The sequence below is a fragment of the Rattus norvegicus genome, chromosome 13 (genome assembly GCF_021556685.1).
Source record: "Rattus norvegicus strain SHRSP/BbbUtx chromosome 13, alternate assembly SHRSP_T2T, whole genome shotgun sequence".
Classification (NCBI taxonomy): Eukaryota; Metazoa; Chordata; class Mammalia; order Rodentia; family Muridae; genus Rattus; species Rattus norvegicus.
In genome coordinates this window covers 57,937,925-57,959,847 of record NC_141546.1, presented here as the reverse complement: position 1 = coordinate 57,959,847, position 21,923 = coordinate 57,937,925, and the positions used below count along the sequence as shown (strand labels likewise).

Genomic DNA, 21,923 nt, shown 5'->3' with positions numbered 1-21,923 from the left:
ATCTTTTTTAGAATTATAAGATGTATATCTTTTAAGTGCATCCTTAGTAATACCTTCATCTAGTTTGTTTTCTATGATAATCCTTTCCATTGTGCAGCTGGTTGGATTTTTTTTTTTTTATTTTTTCTGTTGACAGAGTCCAGAACTCAAGTCTTATTTTAAAATATGTATACATATTTAGAGTTGGGATTGAGGATGTAGCTCAGTTGGTGTGATGCTTGCTTAGTATGTATGGGTTTCGGCACTTGATCCCCAACACCACATGCAAAGAAATATGGTGGAGTGTACATGCTGTCCTCAGCTGTGTAGCAGAGTTGAGGCTAGCTGGGATACATGAGACCTTGCCTGTCTTTTTTTTTTTTTTTTTTTTCTATTCTTTTTTTTTGGAGCTGGGGACCGAACCCAGGGCCTTGTGCTTGCTAGGCAAGCACTCTATCACTGAGCCAAATCCCCAAACCCGAGACCTTGCCTGTCTTAAATAAAGAAAAGAAAGAGTATATATGGTATTTTAAAGAATGAATTTATGTGCTCTCCCTGTTTTTTTTTTTTCTGCATTTTTTTGTTTACTTTTGCCCAATGACAACTCATTGTGAAAGTTTATACTGCATGTATGTTTTTGCTAGGTTAAATACACTGTTAGATAACCAACTAGATATAGATAAATGAATGCATGTAACTGAGCTCAAATATTTATCTTAATCTTAATAAAAGTCATGCCTTAATTTTAGGACCGGAAAGGAAGGCCAACCCAGAGAATACTACACATTGGATTCTATCCTATTTCTCCTTAATAATGTGCACCTTTCGCATCCTGTTTATGTCCGACGTGCAGCTGTAAGTAGGAGTCATTTTAAAACTATTGATCAAATAGTTATAGATAACTTCACTCATGGGTTTCAAATGTCTGAAATTGTCATGGAGAGTGAAAATTAAACTGCTACGTGATTTATTCAGATTTTTTAGTTGGCAGTTCATTCATGTAAAATATAGGTAACATTTATAACAGAACTTTTTTTTTTTTTCTTTCTTTTTTTCGGGGCTGGGGATCGAACCCAGGACCTTGCACTTCCTAGGCAAGTGCTCTACCACTGAGCCTAATCCCCAACCCCATAACAGAACTTTTAAAAGTGACTACATAGATGTTTCAAAAAATATAAGTAGAAGAACTCTGATAATTCAGAACTATAGTTTAATTTCAAGAAAACTTTTCTTAGTATAAACATATTATAGGAGAAGGCATAAGAATGATATAAATTTAGTACTAAAGTATGAAAATCTCAATAAACCCAACGTAAGCAGATACTTCTTTAGAATTTTAACCAGAACAGTTCTTTTGGTACTTTATTGACAAATGTATTGTTTTTTAGTTTTATCTGCTTTGTCAGTGTTTGAAAATTCATTGTTGAGAGGAAATTATTAGGAATAATTAAAAATATTTCATTTCACAAAGATTGTTATGATGAGGTTCTTCTGCTGGCAAGGGACTGTTAAGTAGGATTCTGAATTATTTGAGTTTGACGTTGCAGCTTGGCATACATGTGCAAATTATGATGGTTCTCCAGATATTTCTCTGGGTATTGGGAGGACACAAGTCTCATGTAGCCCAGGCTGGCCTCTAGCACCTGTCTAATTGAGGATGACCTGAGCTTGTGCTTCTCTTGCCTCTACCCTCTAGTACTGGGATCAGATGTGTCTGCAGTCATGTCCTGTTAATGTGGTATTGGGCACTGAGCCCAGGCTTTCATGCTTGCTAGGCAAGTACTCTTCTTCTGAGAGACGCTGCAGCCCTTTAACTTTTATTAAAAGTGGTCCTCCATCAGATTTCTTGATGGATCAGACATAGAATTACTTTGGAGATACTGATATAATCAAATATCTACTCTAAAAGCTGTTTTAACTTTACTGCATTGTCTTAATTTGAAAGTAGTTCTTTCATTTCTGAATATTCTCAAAACAAACCCATAAAATCTTCATTGTGACTTCCATCACTAGAGATATTTTTTGGCAGCTTAACACTACTGCTGGATTGCATTATGTTGTGTGAAATTTACTCTTACAACCTTTCCTTCTAAGTAGAGATAGTTGAGGCTTTTGAAAAGTAACTTGTTATTTGGACCAGTTGTGAAAGTACCTCATTTATTCTGCTTCAGTAGGACTGTTTTTCTGAGTAAGAAACATATATTCAGTGTTAAATATATGTTTAAAAATCTTAAAGTTGGTAAGTAGTAGGGAAAATTAATAATTGACCATTACATTATTTATTAGATCTTTAAAATCCTAATTAAGCAATAATTAGAATTGTTTGTTAAGTAATTTACGTACTTAGAGCTATAAACATTTCATATATCTATATATTCATGTATGTATATTTATATATACATATATATGTATGTATACATACATAGTTTTGTTTTTTGAGACGTAGTTTTTCTGTTTAGCCCTGGCTCATCGGAAATTCATTCTGTAGACCTGGCTGTCCTGGAACTTAAGAGATTCTCCTGCCTCTGTCTCCTGAGTGCTACCACTGCTCCGCAAGACTATTCTTCGAGTGGCTATAGTTCATAACTTATAGTAACAGTTATTGTGGACTCTAGGACTTACATTTATAGTCATATAAGATATAACCCTTGCTTTACTTAAAATTTCTCCAAATGAAATGGTACAGAGATCTAAAATTCTGCAGCTTTACAGATTAGAGGTTGCTTTTTAAGTTGCCATGTTCCTTGCTCTGTGCTGTGTGCTGACTCTTCCTGGAATAGGTGCTCTGATCTCTGGGGCTTTGTAGAGTCAGTAGACCTGCAGCTTCTCAGGTGGGTCATAATGTGGACATAAACAATACTTAGATGGTTCTGAAATACATGAGTAAGCTTTGAGATAGTAATTTAAAGAATATCAATTCAGGCTGGGTGGTGATAGTACATACTTTAATCTCCGTACTTGGGAGGGAGAGGCAGGGGGATCTTTCTGAGATCAAGGCCTGTCTTGTCTCTAGAGTGAGTTCCAGGACAACTGGGTCTACACAGAGAAAACCCGTCTGGAAAAACCAGAACAAAACCAAAAAGACATTAATTCAGATATGTGTAATGTTCCAGATACACTGGTTAAAAATGACAAGGAAAGAAATACTTGTAGGTTTTAAACTTGTGTACAAATATATATTTATATTTATATTCCTTATATAAATTTTAGATTTTCCATGTATAGCTGAAGAAAAATAAGCGATTTACTTGTTCAGCTAAGTCAGAAAAAAGTATGTGCAAATAATGGGTGTAGTGACTCAGTGGTCATTGTGATGCAATTGGCTAGTGATACTAAGGGTTCTCATCACTTCATTGTTGTTCATAATACTCAACAAAGGTTTTAATCTATGCAATCCCTTAGAAACCAGTTTTTCTTGCACTCTCTTGTTTACATTAGAAAAATGATAAGAAAAATTGTGGTAATGGCAAAAGTCGTTGTCCCAAAGATGACTCGATACCTGCAGTATACATTTTATTTATTTGTTTTAATCTTGAAAAGAATTGCTGGTTTTTTGTTTGTTTGTTTTTTGTTTTTAACTTTAATGTCTACATGTGTCTCTTAAGTACACACGACTGCAGGTACCAGAGAAGGCCAGAGGCATTTAACTCCTTCCCTGAACTGGAGTTAGAGGTGGTTGTGAGCTACCTGTAACTGGGAATGCTAGGACGCAAACTGTGGTCCTCTTAAAGAGCAGAAGGGCTCTGATTGCTGGGCCATCTCCCAGCCCCAATTCCAACCATATGTTTACAAGTAATGATTGTAGGTGGATTAAAGAAAAACTTCATTTTTCTAAATTGATAATGTGTTCACACAAGAACTTTAAAATCTTTTTTCTCTCTATTTGAATTTATATACAGTCTAGGATAAAAAGAAGTGTAGAGGGTTAATCACTACAGTCAACATTTTTATAGTCTATTTTTCTCATTCTTATCAATTATCAAAATATATATTTAGTGGTTTATGTAATTTATTTGGAAGGATTTCAGTTGAATAGTTTGAAGAGGTTTGGTCTGGGTGGAGAAAAGCACTGCAGATACTGTATAAAATGAGACAACATTGAAGCACAAGGCCCTGGGTTCGGTCCCCAGCTCCGAAAAAAAGAACCAAAAAAAAAAAAAAAATGAGACAACATTGAGACTGAAAAAATGTGGCTTCATAAGTGCATAACATCCTGAGTACAGTTAGAGCAGGAAAGCCAAGGGATGAGAGAGAGAGACTGGGATTGGTACATTGCAAAAAGATAAAAGTTATTTTTAACTGTCTCGAATAAATCTTTTTGAAATTTCAGAAGTAAATTATTGAAAATTAACATTTGAGAAATTTTCAAAATTTTGTTTTTAGCAAAACAATTGTGACTTTAAATACAAGTTACCAAGGTATGTTAGATAAATTCAGAGATTATATGGTATTTATCAAGTTTCATAGTTGCTTCTATTCAATGTCTAATTTAAAATTTTGGATTTAGACTGAAAATATTCCTGTGGTTAGAAGACCTGACAGAAAGGATCTCCTTGGATATCTCAATGGGGAAGCATGTGAGTACTAAATTTGCTCTCACTCTTAGATAAGCCTTCCTATGAACATAGATGAAGTGGAAAATTTTGTATTCCAGTAGCTTACCAGTAGCTGTGTCTTTGTGCTTCTTCCTGAAATTGCACAAAGTGTCTCTTTCTAGGTTGTCACTCCCTCGTGTGAGTGCTCTTTGGATACTATCAGAGGCTTTGCCTTTGTACATTAGTATTTCTGTCTTGCTTTGTTTTCTCCTCAATCATTACCTTTTAAAAGAGATGGAGGAGAGATATATGCTTTAAAAGTATTGCTGATTCCACATTTCTACTGTTCCCTTTTTATTACTATTAAAAGGAAGAGTTGACAGACTATCACTGCTTATTCGTTACCTCTTTCTTGAAGTTCCTTCTGCCTAGTTTTCATCCTCACTATCCCCCTGAAGTCAGTGAATTGCCACACCTTTTGGTTTCCTTTTACCCACGTTACCTATGAACATTTGATAGTGTTGGACACTGTCTTCTCTGAAATCCTTCACTTGACATTTGGGACACTAGGCCGTGAGTATTTTTTCCATTTGTTCACCTTTCAGTATGTTTGCTGTTATTGTATGACGTGTTGTCCTCGGGTTTCTATTGCTGTGATGGAACGCCGTGACCATGACCAGTCAGAATGGGGATGGAAGGACTTGTCTGATCCTACAGCTCACAGTCCATCATCTAGGGAAGTCAGCTGGGACTTGAGGCAGGAACGGATGCAGAGGCTGTGGGGGAATGCTGCTTATTGGCTCATTCCTCATTGTTTGCTCAGCCTGCTTTTTATGACCTCCAGGACCACCGTGGTGCCCAGGTTGTTGCCACCTGCAGTGACCTGGGCCCTCCCACATCAGTCAACAATATAGAAAATGCACTATACACTTTGTCTACAGATAATCAATCCTACTGAAACATTCTCTCAACTGAGGCTTTCTCTTCCCTCATAACTTGTGCCAGTTGACATAAAACTAGCTAGGATGTTTTCTATGGCTTGAGTTTTCTTTTTCTCTTGAATCTCTAAAATCTCTAGGTGACATCTTCTAAGTTTTATGCTTTAAATATCCTGCCCTATTCCTATCACTGAATTCCAAATATAGTTGGTCTTTGAGCAGTTTAGATTTAATAAGTACAGGTCCACTTATATGTGGTGAGGATTTTTGTTTTTGTTTTTAGATTTGTGCCAATGTTGAAAACTTTAGCCATCACAAAGAAATTATGAAAAAAGTTGTTATGTTGTAGCTTAATGTAAAAGTACAAGGACAAAAAGAAGGAATTTCATAAATGTGTAAATGATTTTTATTCATTTGTAATACAAAAGTTTATTAGATACAGTTAAAACTTAACAAAACTTAGGCACATGGATATATCTGTACTATATGATACCATTTGAAATGTAAAGAAACATAAGATGCAGTATTAAGTCATAACTATAAAATTAAGGTTAGTATCTTATAGATTTATAGGCATTTATTACAGTTGGAGTAAGCTGAGTCAGTATAGCCGTCTGCTTAAAGTGTCATGTGATCTAATCTTGTAATGCGATCACCTCTTTAGGTTAGTACATATTATTGTACAAAGTAATTTCTGGCAGTTCTTAGATATTTTTTCACCATATATCGTGTACAATATTCTAAAATATGGGTTATTGGCTGTGTTATAGCTAAGTACCTTCAAGTAAACAACAGTATTTTTTTTTTGAAGTTTTTTTGAGAAGTCAAATTTATGTATGAGTTTTCAACTTAATGAGAACATCAGTGCCCCAACCATCATGTTCAAGTGTCAGCTGCATTTTTTATTCCACTAACTTTTCTTCATATTTATAAATTTACATTTGTCATCTTCCTTTAAATGTTTTACAGACATCTGAAATTTAACATGTCCAAAATAGAGTACCCAATTTATTTCTTTCCTTCTCCACCCACATGAAACAAAACTGAGCCTGTTCTCATCTTAAGAGTGGTGGTACCTTACATAACTGTGCAATGATTTAGTCCTTAAACCCTGGTGGGAAATGGTTTTCTGACATATCTGCAACATTTGTAAGTTCTTTTTTCTGCCATGGAAACCATGACAGTTTTTCCTCTACTGCTACCCTATCTCATTTGTCTTCTTCCTGTGTTCTAAAACCTTACATATTCCTACTCTTTATTTGCTATAGTTTATTCTGTATCTAACAAGATTTGTTTTTGAAAAAGTATTTCAATTTAGTTGTACCATTTACCTATTCAAGGCCCTTTGTGGTTTTCATTACACGTTTTATGAGGATAAAGCTCATATGTCTTGCCTTGTGGACTCCATGATGTTGTTTCTTCCTAAGTCTCAATGACTTCCATCAGTCTTCTTTTATCGCCGCAGTCAGTTACTGGTCTTTCAGTTGGTCTAGTCTCAGCCTCTGCGTTTGCACTTCTCTCTTCAGTTGTCTGTATTGTCGTTAGGCTCTCCTCTTCCATCAGTGCTCAAATATTCTTCCAAATATTGTTCTGTCAGTGAGGATATCTCTGACCATTCTAAAGCACAAAATGCCATCCACATTCACACCTTTCTTTATGTAATAAAATCTTATTTATTTTAGAAAAAAATGCAAATTTTTTCCTGAAATTGTATTTATTGCTTACTTGGATATGTCTGTGTTGTCTCCTAGAGAATGAACATTATAGGAACAATTGTTTCAGTTGTCTTTTTTATTACTCAGAAATTTAGAATAGTAGTGTACAGTAGATATTTAACTGAATACATTATTATTTCCTTATAGAATACACGTAAGTTGGTTTTACAGAAATAAACCTCATCTTCCCTGGGATGGGATGTATTACCACTATGCCAGTGATAGCAGTTATGTTACACATTCCATTCCTTGTTTTTAAGCTGGACTGCTAGTGTCTAGAGAATTTTGTGGCTAATAGGAAGACCACCAGGACTGTTTTCTTTTGCTATTTTTCATTTAGCAAATGTCTACCTCTTTACAGCCCCCACCCCCAAATTGTATGTCTGCATATGTATGTATGTGGTTGCACGTACCACAGCTTGAATGTTGAGGTCAGAGAATAACTTGGTAGAATCATTTCTTTTCCACCTTTATGTAGCTTCCAGGAATCAAACTTAGATTGCTAGGTTTGTGTGGCAGGTGCTTTACTACTGGCCTTCCATGCTTATTCCTAAAATTCTATTTGGGCACTGTGCGGAATGCAAAATCTTGTTACTTTTATATGAGGTAAACAAGGAATGAGGGGGATACCATTCCTACAAATGGCAATTGTGATGGAAAGATTGAAAAAAGCTGCCTTATTTATTTTTGTCTGTTTTGATTCAAGGCAAATCTAATTATTTGGAACATGACATTCATAGTATATCTTTTTTTTAAAAATATATATATATATATGTATGTATTTAGGTTTACTCTAATTTTCTCTCCCATTTAAAGAGTGTGTGAAGGGAATGTAGGATTCTTCAGTTTTACTAAGTGTCTCAGATACATCTGGTAAATAGGCTCACTTCGGGAGAGTCTCAGTGAGTTGTTTTATCTACATCATTTCTTATGTTTTCCCTAGGACAAATTTAGTTCTCAGATATATTGTTTTGTTAATTTGTAAAATATGTTACTAGTTCAATGAAAAAGTTGAATAGCTGTTAATATCACGTTTATAGGCATGTTATAATTAATAACACAAAGTTATTAACTGTTAATGTGAGTTAAAGCATGATCTCAAGTCTAGACAACTTTTTTGAATAGTAAAACTACAGAATAATTTTAAATTTTATTAGGTATAACTGAGTGTCGTAACAAAGTGAGAAAAATATGAGCAAAAACTAATAGTTGTGGAGTGGAGAACTTAAAGACCTATAACTGAGAAAGTGAGTCAGTAGATATGTTAATAAAACAGCTTCCAAATGTCGGATGAGAGATGCAGATGTGAGGCTGGCCAGCCTTGTAGTGTGATGGCAGTGTATCTGACTCTAGAGATACACACAACAATTTAATATTGAAATGAAGACATATGTCACTTCAATGGAAGAAGGTGGGATTTGCAGTAAATATGTTGATAAAAATAAAACAAGTTTTACTCATAAAAAATCCCTGATAAGTTGGAAAGTGTTTTAACTCCTGTATAAGAGAAAAAGGGTCAGTAGTACTAGTTAACACATGAAGTGGGATCTTAGAAATAGATGCACAAAAGACCAACAACTTGAATAGTAACAGAATGAACAGAAAAGGTGATAAATCATTTGAATTATTGTATAATTACAGGTTTAAAGGATAGAAAAATCAGGTTTTATGTCTTGCTGTTTGTCAGTGAACCCTGGTTAGGCTGTCAGGAAGCATTGGGCATTGTTGGCTGTTTTACTTTATACCCTTCCTGAGGATGTGGACAGCCACAAACAATGTCCACATCCTACATTTGAAAGTGGCCTAGAGCTATACTTGAAAATGTAAAAAGTGACATATGTGTGCTTTCTTCATGTTTTTGTTTGTAATAACAAAAGGCTTAGAGTTGAACTGCCTATTGATAGGGAAGCAGTCACATGAATTATAGTTATTCCACATATAAGGAATAGCCACTGGTGTGGAAGGGGCGTCTGAGCCAATACTCTTCTGTAAATGGGAAGCAAGTTTCAGAATATTCTGCATATTATGCTGATTGTGGAAAATGGTATAATTGTATTTCTTATATCTGTAGAAGGATATACAAGACAATAGCTATTTATATAGGGGAGTAGGAACTTGCTAGAAGGGACCAGGTCCTCGCTCTCTTTTTAATAGTTATTTTGAGCCATTGAACAATAAAATAATTTGAAGGTTAGTTGGAAGTTTCCTATCAATTGAGAATAAGTACAATTTGCATGTTCTATGATGTGTACATATTTAAGTATTTGGGGGAAGCATATTTTTTAGATGTGTTTGCTGTACCATAGTATAATCTGAAGTGACCAATTAACTTCAGTAATTAGCATCTTAGTAGTTTGTAAGCTAAATTTTTAAAAATAGTTATTCTTTCACAGACTTTACTTCTAATTCTGAGTCATCTTGTTAATAAAGTACTGTTACAGAGCTGCTTTCGAAACCAGTTTACCCTGGGAATTCCTACTATGGATATAAGGAATGAAACAAAGCTTGAGCATTTCCTATAGAATAATGCCCAAAATGTATATGCTTAAATACTGATCTGCTTATATGACTTTTCCTTTCCATTTTCAGCAACATCAGCAAGCATAGACAGGAGTGCCCCCCTGGAAATAGGTCTTCAGCGGTCTACTCAAGGTACACCTGTCACATCATTATCTTGAACATTAAATAAAACTCCTTTCATATAGTACATACTTACTTACGTTTATTTTTGTTGTAGTCAAAAGAGCTGCAGATGAAGTTTTAGCAGAAGCAAAGAAACCACGAATTGAGGTAATAGAACTCTATTTTTAAAGTAATTTGTTTATTGAAAGTGGAATTGTGTAGAAATAAGAGTTCTTCATGTGCTAGGCAGTGGTGGCTCATGCCTTTCATCCCAGTACCCAGGGGGATGCAGAAGCATCTGACTTAGAGGGTCTGAGTTCAAGGTGAGCCTGGTCTACAGAGCAAGTTCCAGGAAAGCCAGGCTACACAGAAAAATTCTATGTTGAAAAACCATTAAAAAAAAAGCTTTATAGTAATTGTAACAGCTTTTTTTCTTCTGAAAAGAAAAATAGATTAATAGGTAGGCTGCTTGTATTACTGAGTTAGCTCTCAGTTCTAAGCTCTGTGATGAATATGTCATTTCATTGCTTTGCTATTATTCTTTGCCTTGTTGATGAACACCAGGTCCTACAAATAGGATGAGAAACTATTATCTGATCATGTTAAAGGTCATGTGCTAAGTTTTCTAGATTTTCAGGGTTCTGTAGTCTTGATTACTGCACCTCCATCTTGCTGTTCTATTACTATTATGAGGAAGCCTTCATAAATCACACATAAAAGGATAGATATTCTGACAGAACTACATGATGGTGGAGGCCAGAGCTGGTCTCAGGGCTCTGTTTTGCCAACTTGAGAATCAGGTTAAGTATGGAGACAAGCTTTACTTTTCAGGGCTGTGAATGTGAAGTACTTACTGGTACTTTGTTAATGTCTTGTGTTTTAGTGAGCACAACTGGGTTGGATAGTGTGCTGGTAACTCTTTGTCACTGTGACAAAATACCTGAGGAAAAAAGTTTAAAAAAAGGTTTGCTTTGGCTCATGGTTTTAGCTCACAGTTGCCTGGCCACAGTGATCTTGGACCTGTGCGAGAAGGAATGTGGCCTAAAGTGGATGGACGTTGCCCACCTTACTGCAGAGAGAAACAGAAAGAGCCTGTGGAACAAGATATGCATTTCAAAGCACAGTCTGAGCTCCTTTCAGGCCGCTTCCCCTCCTACGGGTCCGTGGAGGTCCTCAGCATATTAGAGCTATAACATAGACCTCTTGGAATCCCACTGCCCCTCAAAAGCCCATTAGATAGCACGCATCTCCTTAATACCCGAGTCTTTTGAAGTTATTTTTAGGTTCTAACTAAAACATTTACTTGAAATAGAGGACAGGTAAATGTCCTTTAGAGTATCTGTTGTAGTGTGGTGGTAACTAATAACCTATATATTGTATTTTGAAAAACATTAAGGGAGAAGTTTTTCAGTACAAAAAGGTGGCAATATGTAATGACAATGTTAATTAACTAGATTGAGCTATGATATTTGTATATGTATTTCAGAAGATAGTATTATTCATAATGCGTACATTTTTAAACAATTAAAAAAAATGCTGTCACCAGTAGTTGACCAGTTATTATTATGAGCAAGATATCCTTTGGAGTTTTAATTACATATAGAAATACATATTCATACTTCATATTATTTGTAAATACGCTTCATATTATTTGTATGCATAGGAAACTTCTGGATGTAGAGAATAATTTACTAGGAATTTAAAATCTGGCAGTTTTATGAATCTGCATCAGTTTATAGTAAAGAAATACCAAGTATTAACAATACTAGAAGCCATGTATATTATTTTAGAATATACATATATTTTTAAGTTTAGATTAATGTATATACTTCTTTTTTGTGCCATGTAAACAGCAAAGCGTCTACAAGTAAGGATGAGGGAGGTAACTAGGGGTTATGTTGGTTGGCAGGTACATGCAGTGGAGTCAGTAATAACGTTATTGTAAAACAAAGCCATTTTAGTTAAGTATATTTGAGATGAATCAGGAACCTCGTACTTTTTAAGTCATGATCACTAACTCATTGTTGTGGGTCTATTGAAGGTACTTTTTTTAATGTTTTCGACATATTAAGTAGTGTATTCTTTATTACCCTATAATAAAGGGTAAGCCCTTTAATCAACATCTGTGAGGTATAAATGTAACTTAATATTCTCTAGTAATTGTTGTCTGGGAGGCTTACTGCTACCTAGGCCTAGTCTTGGAAGCTTCTAGCTGCTGTACAATCTAGTCTAGGCCTAGAATGTTTTCTGCCTCTAAGACATACTGCTGAGTAAGATCACCCTTTCTAGTTCTTTCTGAACTCTGTTGTCTGGTTTAACTCAGCTGTTCTGGTGCAAATTCCTCTCTAAGCTGACTGACTGATTCAGTCTGGCCTCTCTCAGTTTCTGACTGAATTGCTCTGCCTGGCCTCATACTAACTTTGGCAATATGTTCTGAATTTCTGTCTCCTTCTCATTCTCTGGCTCGTTCTGTCTTTACTTGTGTCTAGCTTGTTCTCTCTTCAACCTGTCTCTGTAAAACTCTCCTGGTAAAACTGCCTCTGAATTCCATGAACTGACTGAACTGAACTGACTAGAACTCAGATATCTGCATGCCTCTGTCTCCTGAGTGCTGGAATTAAAGGTGTGTACCATCACGCCTAGACTTAAGCTTTTCTTTACCTGAAACTTGCTGTATACCAGGCTGTCCACTTGCCTCTGTCTCCTGGGATTAAAGATGTTTCTATATTCCAGCCAGATCGCACAGACCTAGAAGGCCTTTGGATGCGATCTTTTACCAGAGCAGCCATGTTCTGAATTAAAATTCCTCTACACTGAGTAAAAAGACTCCACAGAAAAGTGGACTTGCCGAGGTTTGTATAAGAATTAGAACCAAGACACTGGCTGCCTAGCCATTCTGTCTTACTGAGAATGAATTTTGTGGCAGGAAAACAAAAGTTTCCCCATTTCCTCATATGAAAGGCGACTCTGGCCATTGTTAAAACAGTGAATACATTTAAGGCCCATCATTTACTTGGAAATAAGAAAATATCACAATGTAATCATTTTAAACAAATTCAACATGTAAGAAAGTGAAATACCAAAGCCACCAGGAGCTTGAAACATCAGCGGAAAGGAGGAAAAAGAAAACATGAGATCAGGATTTCTGATTTTATGAAAATGTAGGTGGTATTTTTAAAATTACTAGTTTCTTGAGGACCTTGACCATTGTGAATTATAACTAACCTACAAATGGTAAAAATGAAAATGCATTTGCTAAAATATCTTTGATTTATTTCAGCTGATGTGTCTGTTTTAACATTTTTACATGGTAGAAAACAAATAGGGCATGAGTTGAAGCCCAGTACTTTTTCTGAGGGCTTAAGTATGCTAGTGTTATATATATATATATATATATATATATACACACACACACACACACACACACACACACACACACACCTTATTCATTAACCCTGACTGTACTCCTTATTTATTTATTGAATATAGATGTTGACCTAAATAGGTGTCACTGAATTGGATTTTTTTCTTAATTAGCCATATGCTTTTCAAACTAAATTTCTCTTGACTTTCTAAGTTATAAATAGTATTTCTCAGGCTGACCACAAGCTGCGAATTGTTTTTAAACTCTGGATGCTCTGCTGGGATTATAGGCATAAGCTACACATCCTTGTCAGATAAAATTTTGAATAGTCTATTGGGAACTTTGTAGGAAATTTTTTATGTTCCAAGGAACTCGCTCTGACAACTATTAAATTTTGCTTCTAGTGCTTTGACTTCTGTTTGGTAGATTTGAGGACCTGTGGCATGATTGAAAAAAAAAAAATCCAAAATGAAAAGTTTAACTTTGATGAAGACTTCCTTTAAAAGTTAGATTTTTTTCATTAGGAATGGATCTATAGGGACTGGTGAAATGGCTCAGTTTTAATATTTGTTCTAGCAGAAATCCTAGGTTGTATTCTCAGTACCCAGTAGTAATTCATAACCACCCGTAACTCCAGCTCCTATGTAAGTACCAGGCATGCATGTGGTACACTTACATACATGCATGTGGTACACGTACATACATACATGCAGGCAAAATTCTCTACACATAAATCTAAAAAACATTTTTTAGAAGTATGAATTATATATAGAGACACATACATAATACTCATACAAAAACACAAATTTTTTTACTGACAATAGTGATGGTTGGGATAACATAGAAATAGGTGTCTGGGCACCACATTGTAAACTTACAGATGATTTTTTCAGTAAATTTTTTTCTAAGCTTTTTGATGATGCAAAAGCAATACATATATGTTTAGAAGAATTATTTTACTTTCAGCACCATATTCAAAAAATATGAGATGTCTAACCCTTTGTAATAAAACAGGCTTTGTATTATATGGAGGCTAGTATATATGTTCAAGTAAACAATACTAATCCATATTAAGTACATTAATGTGTAAAATACATTTTTGGCTTATGTTTTAAATTTACTGTGATATTTTAATTTGAGTTCCTGTTGCTGTGATGAAACACCATGACAAAAGTAATTGGGGAGCACAGGGTTTATATGGCTCACAGTTCCACATCATAGTCCATAACTGAGGGAAGTCGGGGCAGGACCTTCATCAGGACTTTAAGGAGAGGTCATAGAGGGGTGCTGCTTACTGGCTTGCTCCCCATGGCTTATTCAGCTTGCTTTATCATGGAACCCAGGACCACCAGCCCAGGGATGGAATCAACCAAAATGGCCTGGCCCTCTCCCATCAATCACTAATTAAGAAAATGCCCTATTTTCTTATTTAGGGTTCTCTCCTCTCAGATAACTCAAGCTTTTGTCAAGTTTACATAAAAGTAGCTAGCACATGTGGTTTATTAGAACTTAATCCTATTGCAAGTAAAGGAACATCAGAAATCAGTTCCATACTTAAATGTCTCTCTGTAAGTAAAAGTTCAATATTACGTGCAACTGTACTGTGGTAATTTTGGTAAGAAGTTATTTATGGTGGTTATTCCGTGTAAAGGGTAAGTACAACCTAAAATGTAACTAATCATTGATTATTTTTAGGATGAAGAGTGTGTGCGCCTTGATAAAGAGAGATTGGCAGCCCGTTTGGAAGGCCATAAAGAAGGAATCGTGCAGACTGAACAGATTAGGTAAGGTAACAGATAGGTAGTATAGGTTTATATGTAAAGGTATGTAGAAAATAGGGTGTTTAGATACTACTCACGATTTATATTTGCATCTTTATTCATTGTATGCCCCTGTTCCCTAAGTTTTGAAGAATGCAGTTGTTCCTTGGAATTTGTTGGAATTGGCTTTAGGATATACCCAGAGGTGCTCAAGTCCCTTGAGTAAAATGGCATGATATTTGCTTATAACCTATAGTATAAGAATCGACCCTGGATTACTTACTGTGTTAGACATCAGTATGCAAATGTGAGAACAACGATAGAAGATAATATTTTGACTTATTTTTAGTTTAGCGGTGCATGACTCTATTCTCAGATTTGTGTGGTAAGGCAGAACATCATGGTATAGAATGGTGTATGTAGTAGGAACCATTGGCATTCACCTCAAAGTGGCATGTAGAGACAAGTGGTGGATGGGGGACTGAGTGGAAACTAGAAGGACCAGGCAATCGATAGCCTCAAGGACTTAACCCCAGTGAAGCACTTCTTTGTACAACCTCCTAAAGTTTTCAGAAACTTCCAAAATAGCATCATCAGTTGGGGACCATGTCTTTAATATATCATCTATTCAAATGCCACATTATATCTGTGGCTCCCAAGAACTCATATTTGTCTCATAATCTAAATTTTAGTCCATCTTTTATAGTCTCTGAGTCCTTGAAGTTTCAATAGTTCCCGTATTATTCAGGTTATGCTTAATGTCTTTTCTGAAGTGGAAGTCTCTTAGCTATGAATTCCTATAAATTTTAGTAACATGTTCCATACTTGTAACATACAATAATGCAGAATAAACATTATTACAAAATGGAGAGAGGAAAATTAGGAAAGAATGGGAATGAAGAAACCAGAGGGCAAATGTTAAATTCTGTAAATTCATGCCTCCCAGTAGTGACTTGCTTGTGATAATATGAGATGTGTGCTTCAGTGGGCTTGAGTAGCCTCATCCCCATGACCTGGCTTGTTTCAGTCCACATGACTTCTCCCCTAGGTCAGCTCTATGTTTTGCCTTTAACTTGATGTAGCTTATGCTCTATGCTCGTTTGACACCTGTAACAGAAAGCATTGTGTCTCTAGACTGACTAGCAGAGAGCTTCAGGACCGGCCACATACTGTTTGGCCTCTTAGGTTTTCCATTGAAATCGTTGAATCCATGGCCTTGTAACTTTTACATTCTTAACGCCTGCAAAACTGGCATGATGTGATCTGCTACTAGTTGCTGGAGACCTTAGAATTATGGCTGTTGTGTTCTTTGAATTCCTAAATGACCAAAGCTAGGCAAAGATTTTCATATGAGGCTCCAACTTTGAGGGACAGTGTGATTGAAATCACACTCACTCAGTCTTTCAGCTGAGTTAAGTAAAATCTTTGTACCCTTAAGTTTGCAGTGGGGTCTAGCTAGTTACTGATATAACCCTAAAAGTAGCTTTCCTTTTTTGATGCAAAGTATTGGGCTTTAATAAAAACAAAACCATGGCCCTAATTGCATCAACAGCCATGCTTTACTGAGTCATAATAGAAATTTATTTTGTAGTGCTGCATTTTCCAGACCTTCCCTAGTTTTTTGCTTACATTTATTACAATAAATTTGGCTAAACCAGCTAGCAGTATCCATGTTGAGCTCCTTGACGTTTCTTCGGTTTACTATTACTTTTAAGTTTAGCCCCACTTAAAGTCTGGGACCATAGACAAAAATATGACAATACTTTGCAACATTATAGCACGAATAGTGCCTTCTTAAGTCCTAATAGAGTCCTTGCTCTTATATTAAGCCTCAGAGTCGGCCTCAGTCTTAGAACATTCTGGTTTTCTGAGTTTCCATATAGGGCTGCCTATATAGCATTCTAGGGTTTATTTAGTCCATCTCTCCAAACTTTACAAATTCTTTCCACAAACTAGTTCCTGAAGCTTGTAAATGGAATAGTCAAGTAATTGCACTAGTGACTGTGTGCTTCCTACCAGTTTCCTCGGTTAGCCTGTAGTGATAAATACTAGAGAACTATAAAAGATTTATTTTGTCTTATGATGTCAGAGGTCGTAGTTGGTTACATAACTCCATTGCTTCTGGGCTTATATGTCTGTAACATCTAGTGAGGAAGGAGCAGTGTGACTTACCTTGTGGCACGTAAGTGTACACACATATGAGCACTGAACAGCCCACACAGCTGTTTTTCTTTCTCTTGGCCCTTTACAGTCTCCTCTTTCCTGTCCCATACTTTCTTTTTCATTTTGTGTTTTTGAGACAGGGTTTCTCTGTGTAAGATAGCCCTGGCTGTCCTGAAATTTACTCTGAAGTCCAGCCTGTCATTGAACTCACAGAGATCTGCCTTCTGAGTGTTGGGATTAAAGGCATGTATCACCACCACCAGGACTGTCTCATGATTTAACTATGGATTTGTAACATTCTAACTCTCCAGAAATTTCCTAATTGCTCAGCCAGCTGTCCTTGTAGAATCTTTAGATATGACTTTCTTGTTTTCTGGGAACTTTACCTTGATGGGATATTTTCCGTTTTGTCTAGTGGGAACACAACTTCTTATTACCAGCTTAACTGCTTGGGTGGTCGCTGTTTCCAGGTTTAGATAGTGCCTTTATTGAGCCATCTGCTATTCTACAGCAGTGTCTCTATGCAGATGACTCTTAAGTGTTCTCAACCACATAAACACTTCGGCCTTGCTAAGTTTTGCCTGGGTTGATGTATTCTGGAAATTTATAAGGCAGTAAGCAGGGAAGTTATAGGAGTTACCTTGTTTGTTTACTTTTCAGAGAATCACTGTCATTCAGTGTCTAATACCTAATATCTGGTAAATCATTATGTTGTGTATTTTAGCAAATAATTCTCTGGTAGATGAACTAATCTAATCACTGGCACTTCATTTTGGCTGGAAGTAGAAGTCTACTAATTGAAAATCCAGTGCCAGCTTGAGAGCCAGCCAGATTGCTCACTGGTAAAGGCCATGCTGCGAAGCTGAACCGGTAACAGGAGTTTGATATCCATACTCACATGGTAGAAAGAGAGAACCAACTCCTGCAACTTGTCCTGTTATTTTTAACACATGGGCATGTGTTGTGCTGCATGTATGTGTGCACAAACAAATACATGTAATAAAACCAATTTGAATTTGTCTAAAAATACTCTTACATGCTTTAGATTTTAGGGGATTGTTGTACGGTATATTTAGGTGAGTCAGACGCATATTAAATATTGCTATAAAATGGTTTTATGCTTATCAGATAAAAATTAGCACACTGTTTTTAAACCTCCAGGGATTCTATAAAAGAGTTTCAAGGTTTTCATTTTTATAACTGAATTATCTACAGGTTTTAAGGTACTCTTAACTTTCTTAAAGGGGGACCAAAATGTTTAATTGTTAAAATACATTAATAAAGCAAGCAGTTTACATGGTAGCAATAAATATGTATGGATCTTGCTAGCTATTAAAGAGCTGTACAGATATGTCACTAATAATAATTACAAGTCCTTGAAAACATAAATTAATACATTGTAACACTAAGATTACATGCAGGTAAAATAAGATTCAGTGGCTACGAAGTATTTGTAGTTATAGATTTGATTAAAGAAAATGAGACTTTAATCAACATGTTCATGCAGTATACAAATTAGAATAGGTTATTTTTAAATATTGTTACACATTTTTCTTAATAAAAGTAATTCTTGGACATTCAAATAAAGTTAGGAAAACAGATAGTAAAAACTGGTGAGCTTGGAGAAAGCATCCACTTAGTAATTTCACAGCCAGAAATCAGTGCAAAGCAGAAGGAGCAAAAGATAGCAAATAAATTACCTTTGGTAACTCATTTTTAGTATTCTGTAACATTACAAATCAAGAGAGGATTTTGTTATATAAAAAGTATTTTTAAAATGCCAGTGAGAAGACAGGTCTTCTGTAAACTGTGTTAACCTATGTTTTGTAGGCAGAGGAAAGTTCACCAAACAAGGACATGTCATTTTTTCTTAATTGCAGCATTTAATCAGTACCCATGGTGTACTACTAATTAAGGTCCAAGTAGGAGAATGGGATGTAGGAGGGACCATATTTAGAATTTCTTTGAAAATATTTGGGCTTTTACAATGTTACTGGAGCAAATCCCCTCAAAAATTGATGAACAAGTACCTAATTTTGTTTTGTACTGTCCTTGTTTGTTTGGATACCATATTGACATTTCAGATGGCAGACTAGTATATATTCTTCCATTATTTTGGCTCTTGTGACCCTCTGTTAGTTATTCTTTTGTTATGTGGTTAGTTGTTGCTGCAAGGTCTTGACCCTTAACTGTGCTGGGGGACTTCCTATGACCTGCTGAATTGCTTGCCTGGGTTCTGCATTTTAATGGGTCTCAGTTAAACGTATGGTCTCCTGCATGCTAGCAAAGTTAGTTCTATTGAGCTTGGTTACCAGTCATTAACTGTTGTTGAATTATTTTTCTCATTTCGTGTTATAAAAACATACCGCACATTTTCAATGCAGATTAAGTCCATAACTGGGTGGTTTCCTCATGTGGTTCCAGAAAAGCCTGTTCTTTTACTATGAGACCAGAATGTTAAATTATATTTTTCATTGAATTTTCTTTTTTTTTCTGTATATGTTTGTAGTTCTTTGTAAGTACTAATAAACCGAATGTATTTTATTTTTTAGACAAGAATTTTTGCTAGAATTTGCTGTTAGAGGGTTATTACAAAGATTGTTAGGAATATATTTAAAATAATATAATTTTAAAAACTGATGAGTCCTGGGCTACTTTTTTTTAAAGTTTTAGATTGGTGTATTTCACTTTTTTTGTGTACACTTATTATGCCTACATGTATTTCTGTGTACCATGTTCACAGAGGTCAAAAGAAGGCATCATGATCCCTTGGTGCTGGAAATTGAACCCAGGGACCTTGTAAGAGCAGCCAATTATCTTAATCTCTGAACCATCTCTCCAGCCTCTGCAATACTGATTTATTGTCTCTGGATCTTAAAGAAAAATACACCAGGAAATTGAAAGCACTAAGGAGTGTACCTTTCTTCATTGCATACTATAATTTTTATTTGTGTTATTGTTGATAAAGGTATTTTTAAAGATTGTACCTGTGATGATCATTTTATGAAATCTACTTTTAATATTCAAAGTCTTCTATTGTGAAAGCATAGCTTCTCTATGCTTTTTGCCTATATGAGAATAAAGTAAATTGAAGATATAAAGGTTGTTCAAATACATTTACTTCAGTATGTGATTTTTTTTAACTTGCAATTTTCTTATAATGAAGTTTTAATTAAGCATGTTTTTTATCTTCTAGAAAAGGATGATTGTGGCATATAAAGTTTCTTTTGATTTTGTAGTCTGTTGTATATGTGACTTATGGCTTTGAAACCTTGAAATAGATTATTGGAAAAACCTAAATTTTGAGTTTTTTTAGCAGAATGATATTTTTATACCATTACAGGGTGACCTATGTGCTTGTGTATAATTTTCATATATAGAGAGGTATGGTGTAGATACAGTGGTAAAGACTCAGGGCATATAAGCAGAAGAACCCTTACTATTTAATTCTGCTCTACTGGGGAGATTGCAAATAAGGAAATTATTTTATAATTGTTGGTATTGTTTTTAATTTTAAAGAAATGACTAATTCAAGGCTGGAGAGATAGTTCAGTGGTTAAGAATACTGGCCATTCTTCCAGAGGATTCTGGGTTGATTGTCAGCTTGAACATGGTGACCCACAACTACATGTAGGTCCAGTTTCAGGGAAATGGATGCCTTCTTTTGACTTTCTTGAGCACCAGACATACAAATGACAGGCAGTTGTACATGTAGGGAAAGTACTCATACTCAAAATAACATAATAAAGAAACTAACTTGGTCTTAGAATATTATATGTATGTATTATTACATGTAAAAATCCTATGTGACTGTAAAATAACAAATATGCCATTTTATAGAAAAGCTTATTTACAAGTACAGTAGTTTTGTTTTTCTCCCAATCAATTTAAGTGCCACAGTGTACATGTTATTCTGAAGGAATCTTTGCTGTGAAATTTTAAAAAATAAATTACTTTTAGGTCTTTATCTGAAGCCATGTCAGTGGAAAAAATTGCTGCAATCAAAGCCAAAATTATGGCTAAGAAAAGATCTACTATCAAGACCGATCTAGATGATGATATAACTGCCCTTAAGCAGAGGAGTTTTGTGGATGCTGAGGTAGATGTGACCAGAGATATTGTCAGCAGAGAGAGAGTATGGCGGACAAGAACAACTATCTTACAGAGCACAGGAAAGGTAATATTTTACTCATTCTTTGGAGTGCTATAGGAATGTTTAAAATTCATTAATAGGTTTCAAGTTTTATTTATTTATGTTTGTGCAGCTAAGGACTAATTCTTTGAAACTTGTTCCAAGCAAGTGTATGCACTTTAAATTTTGAAATATAAGAATTTAAATGGGGGTCTGGCAATCTGAGGCTCATTCAAACCATGTAAAGGTGGAAGGAGAACAACGTTCACTCTCCAAAGTTTTCCTCTAATCTCCATGCACATGCTGTAAGCCTCTGATGCGCGCACACACGCACCCACATACACACACACACACGCACGCACGCGCACACGCACGTGTGTATCACATTATGTACATTAATTTAAAAAAAAGTTTGATACCAGATGCTCTAATCTGTCTGCAGATCTCTTAAAGTTCTGTTATGTGAACATATTTTTCTCTCTGTTGTGGGCATTCCTCTTCAGTTTTCTTAGACATTGATTCTCCATTGATGCATAGTTGCTAACATTGTGGTTTGATAGAGACATTTGAAGAAGTGTGTAAGATTATTGTGAAACTGACCCTAATTTTTGGAAGACTTTGTTTAGAGACCTTCTGGGCTTTTTTGAGATAGAGTCCTTTTTAGTGGCTTGGGCCTGCCTTTGCCTACTAAGTACAGTGGTTTTGATTGTAAGGA

The 21,923-nt window shown here is 35.5% G+C and overlaps 1 protein-coding gene across 1 annotated transcript in view; it reads left to right on the top strand.

Moving 5' to 3' along the window:
• Positions 1-21,923, top strand: part of Cdc73 (cell division cycle 73) — a 92,423-nt gene that overhangs the window by 2,355 nt on the left and 68,145 nt on the right. Inside the window, 6 exon segments of the mRNA NM_001024769.1 lie at positions 729-834; positions 4,487-4,556; positions 9,757-9,819; positions 9,905-9,957; positions 14,849-14,937; positions 21,037-21,253. Coding sequence (NP_001019940.1) covers positions 729-834; positions 4,487-4,556; positions 9,757-9,819; positions 9,905-9,957; positions 14,849-14,937; positions 21,037-21,253 — 598 coding nt within the window.